Source organism: Lepidochelys kempii, chromosome 7 (genome assembly GCF_965140265.1).
Source record: "Lepidochelys kempii isolate rLepKem1 chromosome 7, rLepKem1.hap2, whole genome shotgun sequence".
In the NCBI taxonomy this organism is placed as follows: domain Eukaryota; kingdom Metazoa; phylum Chordata; order Testudines; family Cheloniidae; genus Lepidochelys; species Lepidochelys kempii.
Genome location: NC_133262.1, coordinates 530,423 through 548,575, shown reverse-complemented (window position 1 = coordinate 548,575; position 18,153 = coordinate 530,423). Strand labels below are relative to the sequence as shown.

Here is an 18,153-nt window from a genome sequence, read left to right as displayed (position 1 = left end):
TACTCCTGCGCTTTGCCATGAGCCATTTGTGTAGGATGTAGAATCCTGTCTGTTGTTTAGACCAACTCTCTGCTAATCCCTGATTTCCCCCTTTCTTGGCAGTGAGACCCTCCCCGGTCCCCTGCTGTTACACACACACGGTTTGCTGCCTGAATCCACCTTGGCAAAGCCATCTGCCAACTGGGCTTCCTAGGAACTAACTGCCAGGTCCTTTATGCAAGAGTTTAACATCGAACAGGGAAATTCTAGAAACAAGAAGCTCTTGGTTTCCTCGTGTCATGACCTTTGTAAAGTGATGCTGTTTGCCCCTTTCCAGACCTCAGGAACCTATCCTAAATTCTCTCTATTTTTAAAAGTGTTTTAGAAATTCTCTAGTTTCTTTGTTCACTTTCTTCAGGTTTTGCTCAGCGATGCATAGTATCCAGACCTAGTGTTTTGTTCACTTTAAGTGCATCTAACCTTTTAATAACCAATTCTGTTGTTATCTGTACACTGTCTAGCTCCTCGTCTGTCGTCCTTGGAAAACTGATCCCTGACTTGGGCAGATCTCCACCCTCTTCCTCTGTAAAGACAGATGCAAATTAACTATTTCACAACTCGGCTACTGCTTTTCTCACAGATTAAAAGCCAATGTTTTTGAGTAGCTGTTTTTTAAGCCTGTGCCTATTACCTATTTACCTGGTGACCCTTGTTAATTCTCTCAGCATACATTTAAATAGCCAGCTGTCACACTCTAAGGCATGACGCTGTTTACCTTTGTCCTGCAGAACAAACTCTGTATCATACAACTCTGGTAAGAGTGCCGTGAGATGCAGTATCACCACACTGTCACAGCAAAGGAGTCAGGATGCCTCAAGCTAGGATGAGCCTATGGAAATTGGGATGGGTGGTAAAACTACATCTCCACCTGCCACAAACTTGTACCAACATGCAACAATGCATATTTGCGAAGCCTGTGTTTCATCCTGTGTGTCAGTACCCCTTAATGGCCCATAGCCTTCTATAAATACCTACACCAGGCACCGCACTTGAGCGTTCTGGATACATACCTGCATTGTCCTTGCAGATGCTAGAAGAACTGCTGCTCTGGTTACTTTGGTATAGACATTGGGATCTGTTCTCTTGTGGAGTAGATGAGGTCTGAGTCATCCCTTCTTCCAGGGCTTGTTTCATCCAACGCTGCAACAGAACTAGACTACGTCAACGTGCAGTCCCCCTGTGCTTTAAATGTACTTGTGCAGGGTATACTCAAGAACTCCTAAACATTTGTACAGCAGGGCAAACGCCTGTAGAGCTCTGCGTCACATGCTCCCAGCCAAAAAAACTGGTATGACAGAATTGTTAAAGCTGGGCCCAAAGACTACTATGAATGGTTCTGAATTGGTGCTCTAGATGAGACAGGTGCTAAGGGTAATAAATCTGTATCAATAATCTAAGGGTACAACCTCATTAGAACACAGACTTCCCAAACTCAGAGATTAGAAAGCTAGGGAACTCTAAGCAGAGGTTTTTAAAGCAATCTAGGAAAGTATGGCTATTCAGAACTTGCCCAGAGAATATGCCTTCTGCACAAAGCCCAGCTTCATGCACAGGCTGGGAAGCACTCTGATCCTCACTCCACTGCTCTGGAAGACATATCAGAACCAAGGAGAGTTTCTACCCTACCACATAGGGCAAGGAAGTGACAAGTTGACTCAAGTGTAATTCTCCCAGGAGTGTGTTTGCTGTCAAACAGCAGCAATGAACATGCAAACCTGATAGTGTGGGAGCTACAATTTAAGAGGGGCTAGCCAGGAGGAGAAAAATCAAAGTGGACCCTCCTCAGGAGACAGAACAGTGGTGGGGGAAAGATATGAAAAATCATAGCAGGGGAGAGCATAGAATAAGAGATGATTCCCCATGGATACGTGGAGAAGAGCCAATCTACATCACCTCACCTGCCAAATTTACTGGCTCCCCCACCTGCTGCAATGCAGCTGTATGGGAACACTAAATTCTGCAGCAAGTGACCTTTGACAGCACAAGATCTCTTCCAACTGATTCCAGTTATTTGAAGTAATGTAAGAAGCTGGGGAGAGAAGCCAAAAAGTGCTAAGGACCACATTGGTATGACAGTAAAGTGACAGTGAAACTAAACCCGAGAAGAAAGGGAGAGAAACACCCTAATTAAAGATAGGTTTCAGAGTAGCAGCCATGTTCGTCTGTATTCGCAAAAAGAAAAGGAGGACTTGTGGCATCTTAGAGACCAACCAATTTATTTGAGCATAAGCTTTCGTGAACGACAGCTCACTTCATCGGATGCATGCTGTAGCTCACGAAAGCTTATGCTCAAATAAATTGGTTAGTCTCTAAGGTGTCACAAGTCCTCCTTTTCTTTTTTGTAATTAAAGATAACACCAATGATTTCAGAAACAGACAATGAAGTGCAGTGGCCTTGTTTTTATCACATTAGCATTGAATTTGATGTTTGTTTATACAACCCCTTTGAAGATCTCACAGCACTTTACCAACCTATGCCTCATATCACCCCCTTGATGGAGGTAATCCTATTTTACAGATGGGTAAACTGAGGTACAGAGCAGGACCTGACCAAGGTCACTCACCAAGTCTGGAAAAACTAGAAAAAGAACCCAGATTTACCAGACTCCCAGATCAGCAAGCTACAGGGGCATCTTTCCTTCAACAATCCAAATGGTGAAACTTACACATTCCATGCTCACTTTAAACAATTTAAAAAGCCTTGAATCATGCTTGCTGGACAATCAGCAGCTATAGCAGCTCATATGAAGTGCATCTCTGATGCAAGAAGGCCCTTGAGCAGTTATGCTACCACCTTCTGTAAAAGCTAAAGCCTATACATAGTTTTCAATAAATAAACTAAATAAACTGCAGTACAGTAACAAGACACAGAGCCCACAAAGGCTTGACTTAGCATGGTGAGGCCAGAATCTAGACAGAGAAGAGCTCAGCTACAAAACATTTCAGAGGTAACAATGCCCCATCTGATTCCTAAAAGAATTTACCATTCTACATTCAATCTGGGAACAAAAATGACATAAAAATCATAAAACTTAGAAACCTGTTTTTATGGCTCATTAGAACAATTTGTAACACACCTCACTGCCTGCTAACCTTAATTGCCCACTTCATTTTAAGTGGTCTCCTACAGCATGTGTGAACCCTTTATGCTTAGTAATCTGCCCCACCTTGTATTTAGCTTGGACATTCTCGTTACCTTCTACAGACCTGAGTAAGAGCTCTGTGAAGCTCAAAAGCTTGTCCCTTCCACCAACATAAGTTGGTCCAATACAAGGTACTACTTCACGTACCACGTCTCTCCCATATCCCGGAACCCCAACATGGCTACAACACTACTACAAACAAATATCATAACAAACTCCTCCAGACCACTGCTTACAACACAGTATCTTCATTTTATCTGCCTGGATTCATTCTAAATTTCAGCCAAGCAGCAGGACACTGCAGATATGGTTGGATGACAGTGTTATAGGTTCACATATATCAGGGGTGGCCAAACTTACTGACCTTCCGAGCCGCACACAACAATCTTCAGAAGTTCGAGAGCCGGGGCACACCTGCTGGGGCTCTGGGCTTCAGCCCCACGGGAAGTGCCTGCCAGGGCTTCAGCCCTGTTTCTGCTGAAGCCCCAAGCTCGGGCTGAAGCCCCATCTCCACTGCAAGGTAGAGGTTCCGAGCTCCCCCCTCCAGTCTGGTGGGTGGAGAATGGGGAAAGGGGGGAAAAAATGGGACACACAAGGGGGCTCTGCGAGCTGCACTTTAACTGTAAAAGCCACATGCAGCTCGCGAGCCATGGTTTGGCTACCCCGACATACATAATCAAAAGTGACAGAACCACTCTCCGTAGAACCGTAAACAGGAGAGGCCTCAAGGTTAACTATATTACTCCTTACACTGACTAGGACCAGCTCATAAGAAATGCAGGGATTCACTCTTGCAATCCTGTCCAACCAGCTAATCCATGTAGTGGAGTCAGGAACACCTTGTGAGCAAATCCAGTTCTTACAGTCTCATTAAAACAGTGGAATCCATCATACAGAATACTGACCTCTCTATCAGGTTAGGAACTGCAGCAACATTGGAAGACGAAAAATCCCACATCATGTGGCTGCCCCTGGAGCTGCTAAGTCATCACCACCCCATCACCACATTGGGAGAGGCAGGACTGAGTTTCAGAGGATGATCTCAGCCTTTCAGCTAGGCTGGCCCCTCACTCAAGAAAGGAGGTAGGGAGCCGAACCAGGCTCCCTGCCTGGATCTCACCCAAGGCTGGCTGCTTCTGAGTCCAACTCAGCAAGAGTATGAGCCCATTCCTCTCCCTTTGCTCTGGTGCTGCTTGCTAGGCACAGGAGAGCCCAGGCTCTAGAGCACTGGATCTCAGAGGGAACAGGAGAGTTCTGCTCAGGGACTGAACACACCAGGCTCTCTAACCCTTGAACTTCTCCCTGAGCAATTCCTCAACGCATGTAGACACGAGAAGAGTGGTTTCTTTCTGTGCTTCCTGTACAGCCCTGGCACACCCACTCCAAGGGGCACTTTGGCACATTCAGACCCAGACTCCAATCTCCTTCTTGTTACCATTTCACTTTTCTGTGAGCTCTGAGAACGGTCCACAAGGAGTCTGAGAACATGCATTAACACACCATGTCCTCACCCTCAGCTCCACTGACCTCTTACTCTACAGCAGTGTTTCTCACCCTTTTTGATTCCAGGGACTGGATTGCTGCCTTTCTCAATTGTGTCAGGGAAATCTCAGGGACTGGAAAAGAAGCTGCCACAGACCAGTTGTTGAGAAACACTACTCTAGAGTATGCAGAAATATGCTGGACAGAGCTAACTCATTGTGACTGCATAGCGACAAGCTTGACATGAAAAGCCTTTACAAGAGTGCGCTGATGTTAATATAACGTGGGTATTGAAGCCTTAACAGAAATGAGCAGACATACCTTTTTACAGGAGCTGTATATCCCATCCAGCTGAAGAGGCCTTCGACGTCTCTCAGGGATGAAAGGCGAGCCAAAGCGGATGTAGTGTTTGGGTGTGGTACAAATCAGTGGGGAGTGGATAAGACCTGGCAACATGTTGAGGGTTGTTGCCAAAACAGTGGGGTCTGTAGTAATACGTAAAGGACACTCGATGGGGCATTCCTGCTTTTCTGCCTTGTCATTCAGCCATTCTGTAACTAGATACTGAAGAAGAGAGCAATTACGAATACAGCAGGAACAGGCGAAGAATGAAAGCAATAAAACAGAGCATGTAAGAGTGTACTGCCCAAGACACCACCACACCAAGAGTTCAGTTATGTTCTGCAGGAAACGCATAGGGGGGAGGCACCTGATGTATCTCATCACAGACAGCAACAGTGTCCTGAAGGAAACACACTGGAGGAGAACTATATTAACACTGTGCACCAGATTCACTGCAAGTCTTCCAGAGACTCCATACGGGCCTGGCAGAGCCCATCCCCTCCCCATGTTTGATGAAGACTCTCACATCACTTACCTTTTTAGTTTTGGGGTACTTTACTGTGGCTCGGTTAGACTGGGATCCTGCAGCCAGCACCACAGCTGGGTCAGACCCCATCAATTGCTTACTTTCTCCTGGACCCTCTACGCTGCTGACATCTGCGGCAGTTACTGAGCTGAAACTGCTTCCCTCCTCTGGGACAGCCTGGGAGAGCTCGGTCTGCTGGGAAATGGCCTGCTTCTGCCGTCTCAATCTTTGTGCTGAACTGGTCCGATATCGAGAAAAACGGCTTTTGGGTCGGGGCCTGGAGGGTTTGGCTTGAGCTGATTTCGTGATGGTCTTTTCTGGAATTGCATCCTACAATGCAAACCACATCATCAGTCTGAGACTTTCTAAGGTTCTCCCCTCTTCTCCTTTATTCTGCACGTGGGAATTAGGAATGAGTTATTTTCTGGCACTATCTAGCTAGCTTTGTTAGACTACACCCCATTAACGCCAGGCTCTGAGACGGTAGGGCTGGGAATGGCTTTGTGAATCCTCTTGAAGGGCTGGACATGTTTGTGCCTCAGTTTATTGCTTTTTCTCCCCTTTGCATCTCCACTCTGGAGTTTGGAAAAGGGACCGACTGGCACACTCAGGAGTGGTCTCAGCTTCAACAAGACACATATCAGAAAGCAGCAGCATGAGACTCACCCCCTGTTTGAAAGTAACTGTTGCCATTCCTGAGCACTGATAACACTGATTCAGTCCCAGACAATGACCTGCCCCACCACCATGAGACATTTGGCAATGGGAATTCAGATCCAGCATGGACTTGTTAACTGAAACGGTGCAAATACCTTTCTCCATGGCTCCAGTGTAAGCAGCCAGCTGGAGAGCATATCAGTGCACAAAAAGATCCAGACCCTTGGCCATTAGATATTAACCCTTGCAAGGCACCACAGGGGCTGTGTTGAACTTGCCTTGGTGTAAGCTATGCAACAGCCCTACCTCCAACTTACTGCTGTCTGTGTGGACCTCCGTGTGTTCACCCCAACATTGCTGATGCTGTTAGGAGTGCTTGGAGCAGCCCCACTTAAAGCTGAACTGCTGTCTTCAGTTTCAGGAGTCTCCATTTTCACCTCCTCCAACTCAGAAGCCTCAGGGTTAATGATGAATTCAGCATCTGTGCTGCTCCGATCTGATGGCTGCTCTCGTCTTCTCTTTCTCTTTTCCAAGTTTTCAAACATGTGCATGATGGCTTCTACCTTCCTCTCCTCTCGGGACTAGCATAGACAAGAATATGTCCAGGTCAGCAATACCAGGCAAGCAAGAGGACAGTAAGGGGTAGGAAAAAGATCAGAAGTACAGTGGGCGGGGGGGGGGGGGGGGCGGACAGCATATGGTCCACAAAGGTGATGGTGTAGAAGAGGGCTGGGAGGGGATTAATGATTCACAGAGAACTGGAATGCCTCATAATGAAAGGAGACTGTCTCAACTTAAACAAGTAAGGGACCAGCCTCCTGGCATTAGAACTGGCAGACTTGTTTGGAGAGGAGGAGATCTTTTATGTAACCCAAACAACCTAGCATGTATCTCCAACATGAACAGAAGTCAGATGTTTTACTATTGCCTCAGTTGGTATCAGTGGGGCATTCGAGTGCAGCAACCTTAGCATATGAGAGTTGCTGATGGGGCATCCTTCATGAAGGGCCTTCAACTTTTGAATTCGCTGCTTCCCACCCTGCTTGGTTCGACATACCCTGAATCTTTTCATTTTCTGGGCATGCTGTAATGCCCATCTGTTCACTGATGCATAGACCAAGGCCAGAAGGACCGTGATCATCTAGTCCAGTGGTGGTCAACCTGCGGCCCATCAGGGTAATTTGATTGTGGGCCGCAAGACATTTTGCTGACATTGACTGTCTGCAGCTCCCAGTGGCCGTGGTTTGCCATTCTTGGCCAATGGGAGCTGCAGGAAGCGGCGGCCAGCATGTCCCTGCGGCCTGCCGCTTTCCGCAACTCCCATTGGCTAGGAATGGCGAACCGCCACTACTGGAAGCTACGGGGGACTGTGCCTGTGGAAGGGCAATGTCAGCAAAATGTCTTGTGGCGAGCAATCAGATTACCCTGATGGGCCACATGCGGCCCACAGGTTGCCCACCACTGATCTAGTCTGACCTCATGCATAACACAGGGCAGAGAACTTCCCCAAAATAATTCCTACAGCAGATCTTTTAGAAAAACATCCAATTTTGATTTTAAAAAATCAGTGATGGAGAATCCATCAGAACCCTTGGTAAAATTATTTCAATGGTTAAGTACTCGCACAATTAAAAATTTACACCTTTTTGGAAATTTGACTTTGTCTAACTTCAATGTCCAGCCATTGGATTGTGTTACGCCAGTCTCTGCTAGAGTGAAAAAACCACCAACATATATTTGTTCCCCATGTGGATCCTTACAGACAATAAGTCACTCTTTAACCTTCTCTTTGTTTAGCTAAATAGATTAAGTTCCCTTAGTCTATCTCTATAAAGAATGTTTTCTAATCCTTCACAGAGACAAGCTGGGTGAGGTAATACCTTTTATTGGACCAACTTCTGTAGGTGACAGAGACAAGCTTTCGAGCTTATCCATCATTCTCATGGCTCTCCTCTGAACTCTCTCCAATTTATCAACATCCAGGATTCCAGCAGCAGTCGCACCAGTGCCTAATACAGAGGTAAAATAACCTCTCGACTCCTACTTGAGATTCCCCTGGTTATGGATCCCAGGATCACATTAGCTCTTTCGGCCACAGCTTCTCACTGGGAGCTCATGTTCAGCTGACTATCCACCATCACATCCAAATCTTTTTCAGAATCACTGCTTCTCAGGAGAGAATCCCAAATCGTAGACTCATAGACTTTAAGGTCAGAGGGGACCATCATGATCATCTAGTTTGATCTCCTGCACATTACAGGCCACGTAAACTCACCCACCCACTCCTGTGACAGACCCCTAACCTCTGGCTGAGTTACTGAAGTCCTCAAATCATGATTTAAAGACTTCAAGTTACAGAGACACTAGTTTAAACCTGCAAGTTACCTGTGCTGCAGAGGAAGGGGAACCCCCCAGGGTCTCTGCCAGTCTGAACTGGGAGAAAATTCCTTCCTGACCCCAAATATAGCAATCAGTTCTACCCTGAGCATGTGGGCAAGACCCAGCAGCCAGATACCTAGGAAAGAATTATCTGTAGTAACTCAGGGCGCTCCACATCTAGTGTCCCATCACTGGCCATTGGAGATATTTGTTGCTAGCAGTCACAGATCAGCTACATGCCATTGTAGGCAGTCTCATCAAACCATCCCCTCCATAAACTTATCAAGCTCAGTCTTGAAGCCAGTTAGGTTTTTTGCCCCCACTGCTCCCCTTGGAAGGCTGTTCTAGAATGTCACTCCTCTGATGGTTAGAAACCTTTGTCTAATTTCAAGCCTAAACTTGTTGATGGCCAGTTTCTATCCATTTGTTCCGGTGTTCACATTGGTGCTTAATTTAAGTAACTCCTCTCCACACTGGCATTAGCCCTTCTCTGCACCTGTTCCTGTTTGAATTCATCTTTCTTAAACATGAGAAACCAGAACTGCACCCAGTATTCCAGGCAAGGTCTCACCAGTGCCTTTAATAATAGTTCTAACACTTTTCTTTCTCTACTGGAAATACCTCGTCTGATGCATCCTAGGACTGCAATAGTCTTTTTTGCGGCCACATCGTACTGATAGCTCATAGTCATTCGGTGATCAACCAATGTACCCGCGTCTTTCTCCTCTTCTGTTGCTCCCAACTGATAAGTCCTCAGCTTATAGCAACAAATTCTTGTTATTAGTCCCTAGACGCAGGACCTTGCACTATTAAATTTCATCCCTTTTCTATTACTCCACTTTTCAAGGTCATCCAGATCTTCTATGGTCCTCCTCTGTATTGGCAATATCTCCCAACTCTGTGTCATCCTCAAATTTTATTAGCACACTCCCACTTTTTGTGCCAAGACTATTAATAAAAACATTACGTACGATAGGTCCGAAGACGGATCTCTGAGGAACTCCACTAGTAACCTCCCTCCAGACTGACAGTTCACCTTTCAGTATGACCTGTTGTAGTCTCCCCTTTAACCAGTTCCTTATTCATCTTTCAATTCTCATATTAATCCCCATCTTCTCCGATTTAATAATTCCCCATGTGAAACTGTACCAAATGCCTTACTGAAATCGAGGTAGATGAAATCTACTGCATTTTCTTTGTCTAAAAATATCAGTTATTTTCTCACAGAAGGAGATCAGGTTGGTCTGGCATGATCTATCTTTTGTAAAACCATGTTGTATTTTATCCCAATTATCATTCACCTCTATGTCCTTAACAACTGTTTCCTTCAAAATTTATTCCCAGACCTTGAATACAATTGAGGTCAAAACAACAGGCCTGTAGTTTCCTGGATCACGTTTTTTCCTTTCTGAACAGGTACCATATTAACAATTCTCCAGTCATAGGGTATGACCCTAAGATTACAGATTCATTAAAAATCCTTGCTATTGGGCTTGCAATTTCATATGCCAGTTCCTTTAATGTTCTTCAATGGAGATTATCTGGGCCCCCTGATTTAGTCCCATTAAGCTGTTTGAGTTTGACTTCCACCTCAGATGTGGTAATTTCTACTTCCATATCCTCATTTTCATTAGCCATGCTGCCACTATTCCCAAAATCCTCATTAGCCTTATTAAAAATGGAGGCAACATATTTAAGTGTTGGGCCATGCCTAGATTATCTTTAATCTCCACCCCATCCTCAGTGCTTAGCGATTCCACTTCTTTCCTTGTTTTCTTTTTATTTATATGGCTATATAAACTTTTCACTATTGGTTTTAATCTCCTTTGCAAGGTCCAGTTCTGCCTGGCTTTTGGCAACTCTCACTTTTTGTCTACATTTTCTGACTTCCAAGAGGTAGCTTTCCTTGCTGATCCATCCTATCTTTCTTTCCTTATAGGCTTTCTGCTTTTTCTTAATTACCTGTTGAGATGCTTGTTCATCCAGATTGGTCTGCAACCCTTCCCTATGAATTTTTTCCCCTTGCTTGGGATGCAGGCTTCAGATGGTTTCTGCAACATTGACAAAGTAATCCCAAGTCTCTCCCACATTCAGATCCTGGAGTTCTTCAGTCCAGTCTATTTTCCTAACTAATTCCCTTAATTTTTTTTTTAAAAGTTTGCCCTTTTGAAATCAGGGACCCCACTTGCAGATCTATTTTTGCTTATCCTTCCATTTAGTTTAAACTGAATTAGCTCATGATCACTTGAACAAGTTTGTCCCCTACAACCTTCTATGAGGTCCTCACTACCCACCACACCAAATCTAAAATGGCATCATCTCTTTTAGGTTCAGCGACTATTTAGTGAAGAAATCTACCAGTCATCACATCCAGGAAAATCTAGGCCCTACTATTATTAGTAGCACTTATTCTTCAATCTCTATCTGGGAAGTTAAAGTCTCCCATAATCACACAATTCCCAGTAGTATTATTTCATTAAAAACATTAGAGGTCTCAGATTGGATCCTAGGGGTCTGTAGCAGACTCCAAGCACTATCCAAGGAGAACCTTTCTTCCTCGAAGTGATTTTGACCCAAACAGACTAAATGTTATCCTTTACATCACTTCTAATTTCTTTACAATCTACCTCATCATTAATATACAGAGTTACTCCATCACCTTTACCTTTATTTCTGTCTTTCCTGAACAGCACATACCCTTCAATCCCTGTACTCCAGTCATGACTCCTATTCCACCACTCTTCTTGTTATTCCTATAGTATCTGGTTTTGCTTCCTGCACCAGTGGTTCTAGTTCCTCCATTTTGTTACCCAGGCTCCTCGCATTGATATACAGACAATTTAGTAGTTTCTGCTTGGCTTTGCCCACATTCCTCATCTGATTGGGTAGTCATTCTACTGCCAGTATCGCCTACCTGACTGTTAGCTTCATTGGCACTATCTTTCCTCTTAATGTCCATTCTCTTACTCACCATTGCTTCCTTTCTCCATTGCTGTATATTCTCTCTCTCTCTTCCTCCTGGTCAATATTAGAATCAGGCGCGGAGATTACTTGAGCATCTCCCAATTGTCTCCCTGGAGCTCCTTGTTTAAAACTCTTTTAATTAGTTGGGCCAACCGCCACCTCAAAAGTCCATTTCCCTCCCTACTCAGGGAGAGTCCATCCACTGAAGTCTTCTGTCCATGAATGCCTCCCACTGGACGAACATCCCAAAGCCCTTACTATAGTACCACTGCCTGAGCCATCTGTTGATCATCATAATCTTGTCTTGCCTTGGTTCTCCCTCCTCTAGAGAGAGGCAGAATCCCACTGAAGGTCACCTGAGCCTCCATTTCTTTAAGTAAGTGTCTTCCCCAGCCTGGCAAAATCTCCTTTGATATGTTCTAGCAGTATTGTTTGTTCCCATGTGAAGGACAATCAGTGGATTCTTTCTTGATCCCATTAGGATCCTCTTCAGCCTCAGTTCCATATCCTGTATCTGAGCTCCCGGCAGACCGCACACCCCTCTGCTTTCCGGATCAGCTCTGATGACAGGCCTGTCTGTTTTTCTTAGTCGGGAGTCACCAATCACATAGACCTGCCTCTTCCTGGTGGTGGTGTGATTCTCCAGCCTTCTTCCTGTTTTTTCTGACTGCAAGTTCTCTTGCCTATTGTTCTCTTTTGTAATCTTCCGTGAGTCATCCTGTATCCTCCTGGGGCTCCAAACTCTGGCTATCTCCATTGACTCTTTCCCTCTTCTTACAGGAATAGCCGCTCTTCTCTTTTTCCTTGCCCTCCCACCTTCTGTTACGCCTGATGCATCTCTTTTTCATTTTCCAACTCAGCAAACATATTCCTGAGCTCTATTTCTCCCTCACTAGCTGGTCTTTTCCTCTGCCGGTTCTTGTAGTCACGTTTCTGCTGGCCATTTTCCTCACCCAGCAGTCTACCCTAACAGTTCTTGCACCTGCGAGTCTCGACATTTCCCTTCAGCCTCGTCTTGCCTTTTCTCCCTCATCTGCTTGAATCCCCTAGGAAACTCAACCTTAGTTTTGATCCTGTGAATATGACCTATATTCTTTATTTCTAGAGGTATGCTTTTACATTTAGCTGAATTACAACACACAGTGTTTGCGTGCACTCCATTTACAAAGTGACCCAGATCACCCTGAGTCAGTGATCTATCCTCTTCATTATTTACCACTATCCCAACTCCTGTGTCATTTGAAAACTTGACCAATGATGATTTTATGTTTTCTTCCAAGTCACTGATAAAAATGTTACTAAGAGTAGGGATCAGAACTGATCCATGCAGGATACCACTGGAAACAAACCCAATCTGTGGAAGCAGGCATTTCAGAGAGGGCTAAAGCATTTCGGGGGAACACGAAAAGTGGGTGATTTTGAACTGTGATATATGTGCTGGTTGGTGGATGGAGTATGCACTGCTGTTATTTTCATTGCACTTTCAATTAATGTCAAGGACACATCTCAGGATAAACATCCTCTTGAAGTACATACATTAAAAAAACCTAGTTCTTAGTTATACAGAAAACTACCACCCAGAAAACCAACCCAGATGCTATAAAGAAGGCACAATAGACTATAAATCCTTGGGAAAAAATCAAGGATTGTAGTGTTAGTTTAAGGGTCTCCTCAAAGATCTGAGGATAAACAGCAAGTAACCACACCAGAAAACCATAGTAGCTAGGGTTGCAAGGAAAAGGGAAGAAAAAGAGCAAAAGGACTGTGTGTTGCCAAAAATCTAAGTGGACTAAGGAGGACTTTTACAACCGTGTGTGTGCAAAACAAGGATCACTAATAAAAGATACAGGGAAGACATGCCTCCTAGGGCATTAGCTAGCAACCTTGCAAAAAAGTTGGAGGGAATTCAGAAAAAAGCAAAATGATCAGGGACCTGGAGGGATTGATATATAGGTGTGATGAAAGATTAAAACAGCTAAGTATATATAAGCTTGGCTAGGCTACAAAGGAGGGAGGGAAGGAGGAGGCATAGGGACATGATAGTAACCTAACAATATTTACTTTGAAGTGTTTGGACACCAGGGAGTAAGGAGAAATTATTTAGTGACCAAGAAAGGAGCTAGGACTAACTGAATGAAACCAAGAAAGAAAAAACATTCTTACCAATTGGATGTTGTAGGCTGTGAGACAGTCCCACAAAGCAAATGGTAGTTACTAGATTTTCTCCATCTCTAACTTATTGGAGCCTAACCAGCAGTGTACAGACATCGTGGGATGTGAAATCTGCCTGGTTCACCCTTCCTGACAAGTCAGTGGTTTCTGAACATTTGGAATCATGTCACTAAACAAGAGAAACAACCAATTGGCCCTGCGTGACCTGCTCCATCCTATACACCTGCCACGAAAAACAAAACTACAGATCAGAGTAGAAGAGGTACTCACCCGTCTGCTGTGAGCCAGGGCTCCCTGCTCATCCACAGCCTCCTCTCTTTCCCCCTCCTCTTGCTTCTCTTCTTTATCTGCAGCCTGAAGAGCAGAGAGAAGCCAGGACTCAGAGGAGTCACCATTGCAAAATGAAAATATGGAGCAACTGAAAAATTACTAGGATTAGTTTTGCTATCTCACTAGGGTGAGGCTTAAGAAAGAGCTGTGGCAGTTCTGGAGATACCAGTACCCTGTAGGACCAAAGTCCTCCACAGTGAATGATCAGACACCTGACATTATAAAGTGTCAAATTTTACCTCATTGTCACTGGCTGCAGCAGGTCCCTCTGGAACCTCCTCTGCCTGCTGGTTGCTGTTCTCATCTGATGCAATGCCCTGCTGTTCCAATTCTAGTTCCTTCCTACGGGCTTTCCGACGCCTAGTTTCTGCCCCAATCATCAGTGTGCCTAGAACAGGTGGAGGTAGGTGTTCTGCAGCATTTGGGTTCCGTTTCTGTACAGGGCAATTCCTGTTCCCCTTGTGACATGCACAATCCACTTTATAGTTGCTGGTCCAAAACACAAACATATCTGTGTCACTCCTCATTTCTCAGCCCTCCTACAGAGACATTAAATGCATCTGCTACTATAGATCTCACCAGGTGCCAAAGCAAGGAGAGCCTGCTACCTTCCAGCCTCTATCAGAGAAGAGGCCAGTAGAACTGGGCAGAATAGAATACATGAAAATACAATTCAGCAGATGATGGAGCAAAATGTAAGAAAAGAGGAAGGGGCTGGAGGAGGAGGAGGAGGAGGATGTCTGTGCCAGGAGACCAGCGCAGGCTGGTGAGATGACGGACTCACCAGATGCTGTACTCATAGTCAAAGGCAATGGTGACCTCTGTGTCCTTGGCAATGGTGGTGAGTGCATAGATACACAGGTGGATCATCCCATCAGCAATCACATGACGGACCTTCACAAACAAAACAGACAGAAACTGACACCCCAAGAGAGATGGGAGTTTCTGCATGGCACGCTAAAATTACCCTCTCAACTATCCTTAGAAAAAAGCCTGCTTTGCTGCCCTTCCCCATCCATTACTTTGTCCTATCCTGGACCACTCCTGTGCCCTGACCAGAGGAAACCTACGAGTCTTCCCTTCTCTAGCTCTCTTAGGCCTTCGGGAGAAAGGCTTGTGCTCCCCAACCTCTTCCCTCCCTGTTCCTCCATCTTCAGCCTACAGGCAGCCAAATGGGAAAAATCTGTACAGCCCTCTGATGGATTATCAAACTCTCTCTCTTCCCTTCACTGACATTACTTGTGGCCACTTCATTTTATTCAGGGCTTGAATGCTCATGAAAGGGGCTACACTAACACCTGTGCACTGCTGGCCTGTGTTTTCACTGACGGAGGAGCAGGAAGTTTACCTCTGCATTCGGTGTACAGGAACGCCTGATGAACCTGGCGTCGTTGCCAAAGGTGCGGGCATCCACACACATCTCAACACCGTTGAAGTTAGAGTAGAACAGCACAAAGGGGTATGGCCTAGGGAAGTAACAAACTCTTGTAATCCCCCCAGACTCAATTCCCACCACCAGTATAACAGCCACTCCTTACTGAACAGGAAGATGGGAAGCAGCTCTTCCTTTGCTTCTTTCACTCAGGGAGTTCATGCAGCTCCTAACTCATAATACAACAGATCTACCCAAAAAAGAGATTTTTATTCCATAAATGGAAAAACACATAAGAATATAAGAATGGCCATATTGAGTAAGACCAATGGTTCATCTAGCCCAGTATCCTGTCTTCTGGCAGAGGCCAGTGCCAGATGCTTCAGAGGGAGTGAGCAGAACAGGGCAATTTATCGAGTGATCTATCCACTGTTGTCCATTTCCAACTTCTGGCACTCAGTAGTTATGGGACACCCAGACCATGGGCTTTGGTTCCTGATCATCTTGGCTAATTGGCATTGATGAATCTATCCTCCATGAACTTATCAAAGTTTTTTTTTATACTTTTGGCATTCACAACATCCCCTGGCAACGAGTGCCACAAGATGACTGTGCACTGTGTGCAGAAGTACTTCCTTATATTGGTTTTAAACTTGCTGCATATTAATGGACTCGGGTGATCACTGGCTTGTGCACTATGTGAGGGGGTCAATGACATTTCCTTATTCACGTTCTCCACACCACTCATGATTTTATAGACCTCTGTCGTATCCCCCCTTAGTCTCCTCTTTCCCAAGCTGAACAGTCCAAGCCTCTTTAATCTCCTCATATGGAAGCTGCTCCATCCCCCACTCATTTCTTGCCTCCCCATCTGTACTTTCCTAATTCGAATATATTTTTTTTTATATGGGGCAACCATAACTGCACAAGTATTCAAGGTGTGGGCGTACCATGAATTTATATAGTGGAATTATATTTTCTGTGCTATTACCTATTCCTTTCCTAAAGGTTTCTAATGTTGTTAGCTTTTTTGACTGCTGCTGCACATTGACTGGATGTTTTCAGAGAACTATCCATCATGATGCCAAGGTCTCTCTCGAGTGGTAACAGCTAATTCAGACCCCATCATTTTGTATGTATAGTTGGGATTATGTTCCCAATGTGCACTACTTTGAATTTATCAACATTGAATTTCATCTGCCATTTTGTTACCCAGTCATCCAGTTTTGAGATCACTTTGTAACACTTCACAGTCTGCCTTAGACCTAACTATCTTGAGTAATTTTGTATCATCTGCAAACTTTGCCACCTCACTGCTTACCCCTTTTTCCAGATCATTTATGAATTGGTTGAACAACACTGGTACCAGTACAGATCACTGGGGGACCCCGCTACTTACCTCTCTCCACTGTGAAAACTGATCATTAATTCCTACCCTTTGTTTCCTATCTCGTAACTAGTTACTGATTTATGAGAGGACCCTCATCCCATGACTCCTTACTTTGCTTAAGAGCTTTTGGTGAGGGACTTTGTCAAAGGCTTTCTGAAAATTCAAGTGCACTATATCCACTGGATCACTCATGTCCACATTTGTTCACACCTCAAATAATTCTAATAAGATTGGTGAGGCACGATTTCCCTTTACAAAATCTGGGTTGACTCTTCTCCAACATATCGTGTTCACCTGTGTCTCTGATAATTCTGTTCTTTACTATATTTGCAACCAGTCTGTCCGGTACTGAAGTTAGGCTGACTGGCCTGTAACTGCCAGGATGGCATCTGGAGCCTTTATTAAAAATCGGTGTCACATTAGCTATTCACCAGTTATCTGGTACAGAGGCTGATTTAAGCAATAAGTTACATACCATAGTTAGCAGTTCTGTAATTTCACATTTGAGTTCCATCAGAACTCTTGGGTGAATACAATCTGGTCCCGACTTATTACTGTTTAAATGTATCAGTTTGTTCCAAAACCACCTCTACTGACACCTCAATCTGGGACAGCTCCTCAGATGTGTCACCTAAATAGAATGGCTCAGTTGGGGGAATCTCCTTCAACTTAATCTGGGCTGTTTTATATCTTTTTTACTTTTCTGTGCCTGGCACAATTGCATGACCCCTTGTGGCAGGGTCTCTGGCAGCGTGGGGTTCCCCCACAGCGGTCCTCAATCACTCCATGCCCCTGTGCTCTCACACTGGTCATTGAATAGCACTCTTACTTTTTGAAGAAATGCCCATTGACCTCAAATTGCTGCCGTAACATAACTTTTCCTCGATATTCAATTATAAGGGTATCTAATGCCAAGTCTCTTGCTGCCCTCAAGATCTTCCGGTGCTTCTGAACCCGAGTCACTCTTCCCAGTTGCAACTGCAATGGAAACCAGAACAAAATTTGAGAACTCAAAACAGAACCTCAGGCAACAACCCTGTAGATTTTATCCTATGATTTACATATGAACAAACTGGCTTCTAGTAACAGGACCTGGGAATTCTGACCAGCTCATGACACCACTCACTCCAAGACAGACATTTGGGCAACAGGCAATAACTTGGAAATAATGTTTATTCATAGGAATAGGAAAATTCATCTGTGCTTAACCAAAAATGTCCTTTCTTTGAGTAGTAAGATCAACAGATCCATTAGAATTGGTACTTCAGCTTGATTGCAGCTTGGGGGCAGAACCAGACCTGTCAATCACTGGCAGTAGGAGAATGCCCCACCTCCTTAAATTCCTTCCCTCTAGTTA

At 44.6% G+C, this 18,153-nt stretch overlaps 1 protein-coding gene across 7 annotated transcripts in view; it reads right to left on the bottom strand.

Annotated features, from left to right (window-relative positions):
• SETD5 (SET domain containing 5) overlaps positions 1–18,153 on the bottom strand; it is a 173,443-nt gene that overhangs the window by 47,347 nt on the left and 107,943 nt on the right. For all 7 annotated transcript variants that reach the window (XM_073350779.1, XM_073350782.1, XM_073350785.1 and 4 more), the window contains 9 exons: positions 17,626–17,774; positions 15,383–15,500; positions 14,819–14,928; positions 14,274–14,523; positions 13,975–14,058; positions 6,507–6,770; positions 5,542–5,862; positions 4,986–5,228; positions 1,050–1,179 (listed from right to left, as the gene is read on the bottom strand). In XM_073350779.1, coding sequence (XP_073206880.1) covers positions 1,050–1,179; positions 4,986–5,228; positions 5,542–5,862; positions 6,507–6,770; positions 13,975–14,058; positions 14,274–14,523; positions 14,819–14,928; positions 15,383–15,500; positions 17,626–17,774 — 1,669 coding nt within the window. The remainder of the gene's footprint in view (positions 1–1,049; positions 1,180–4,985; positions 5,229–5,541; positions 5,863–6,506; positions 6,771–13,974; positions 14,059–14,273; positions 14,524–14,818; positions 14,929–15,382; positions 15,501–17,625; positions 17,775–18,153) is intronic.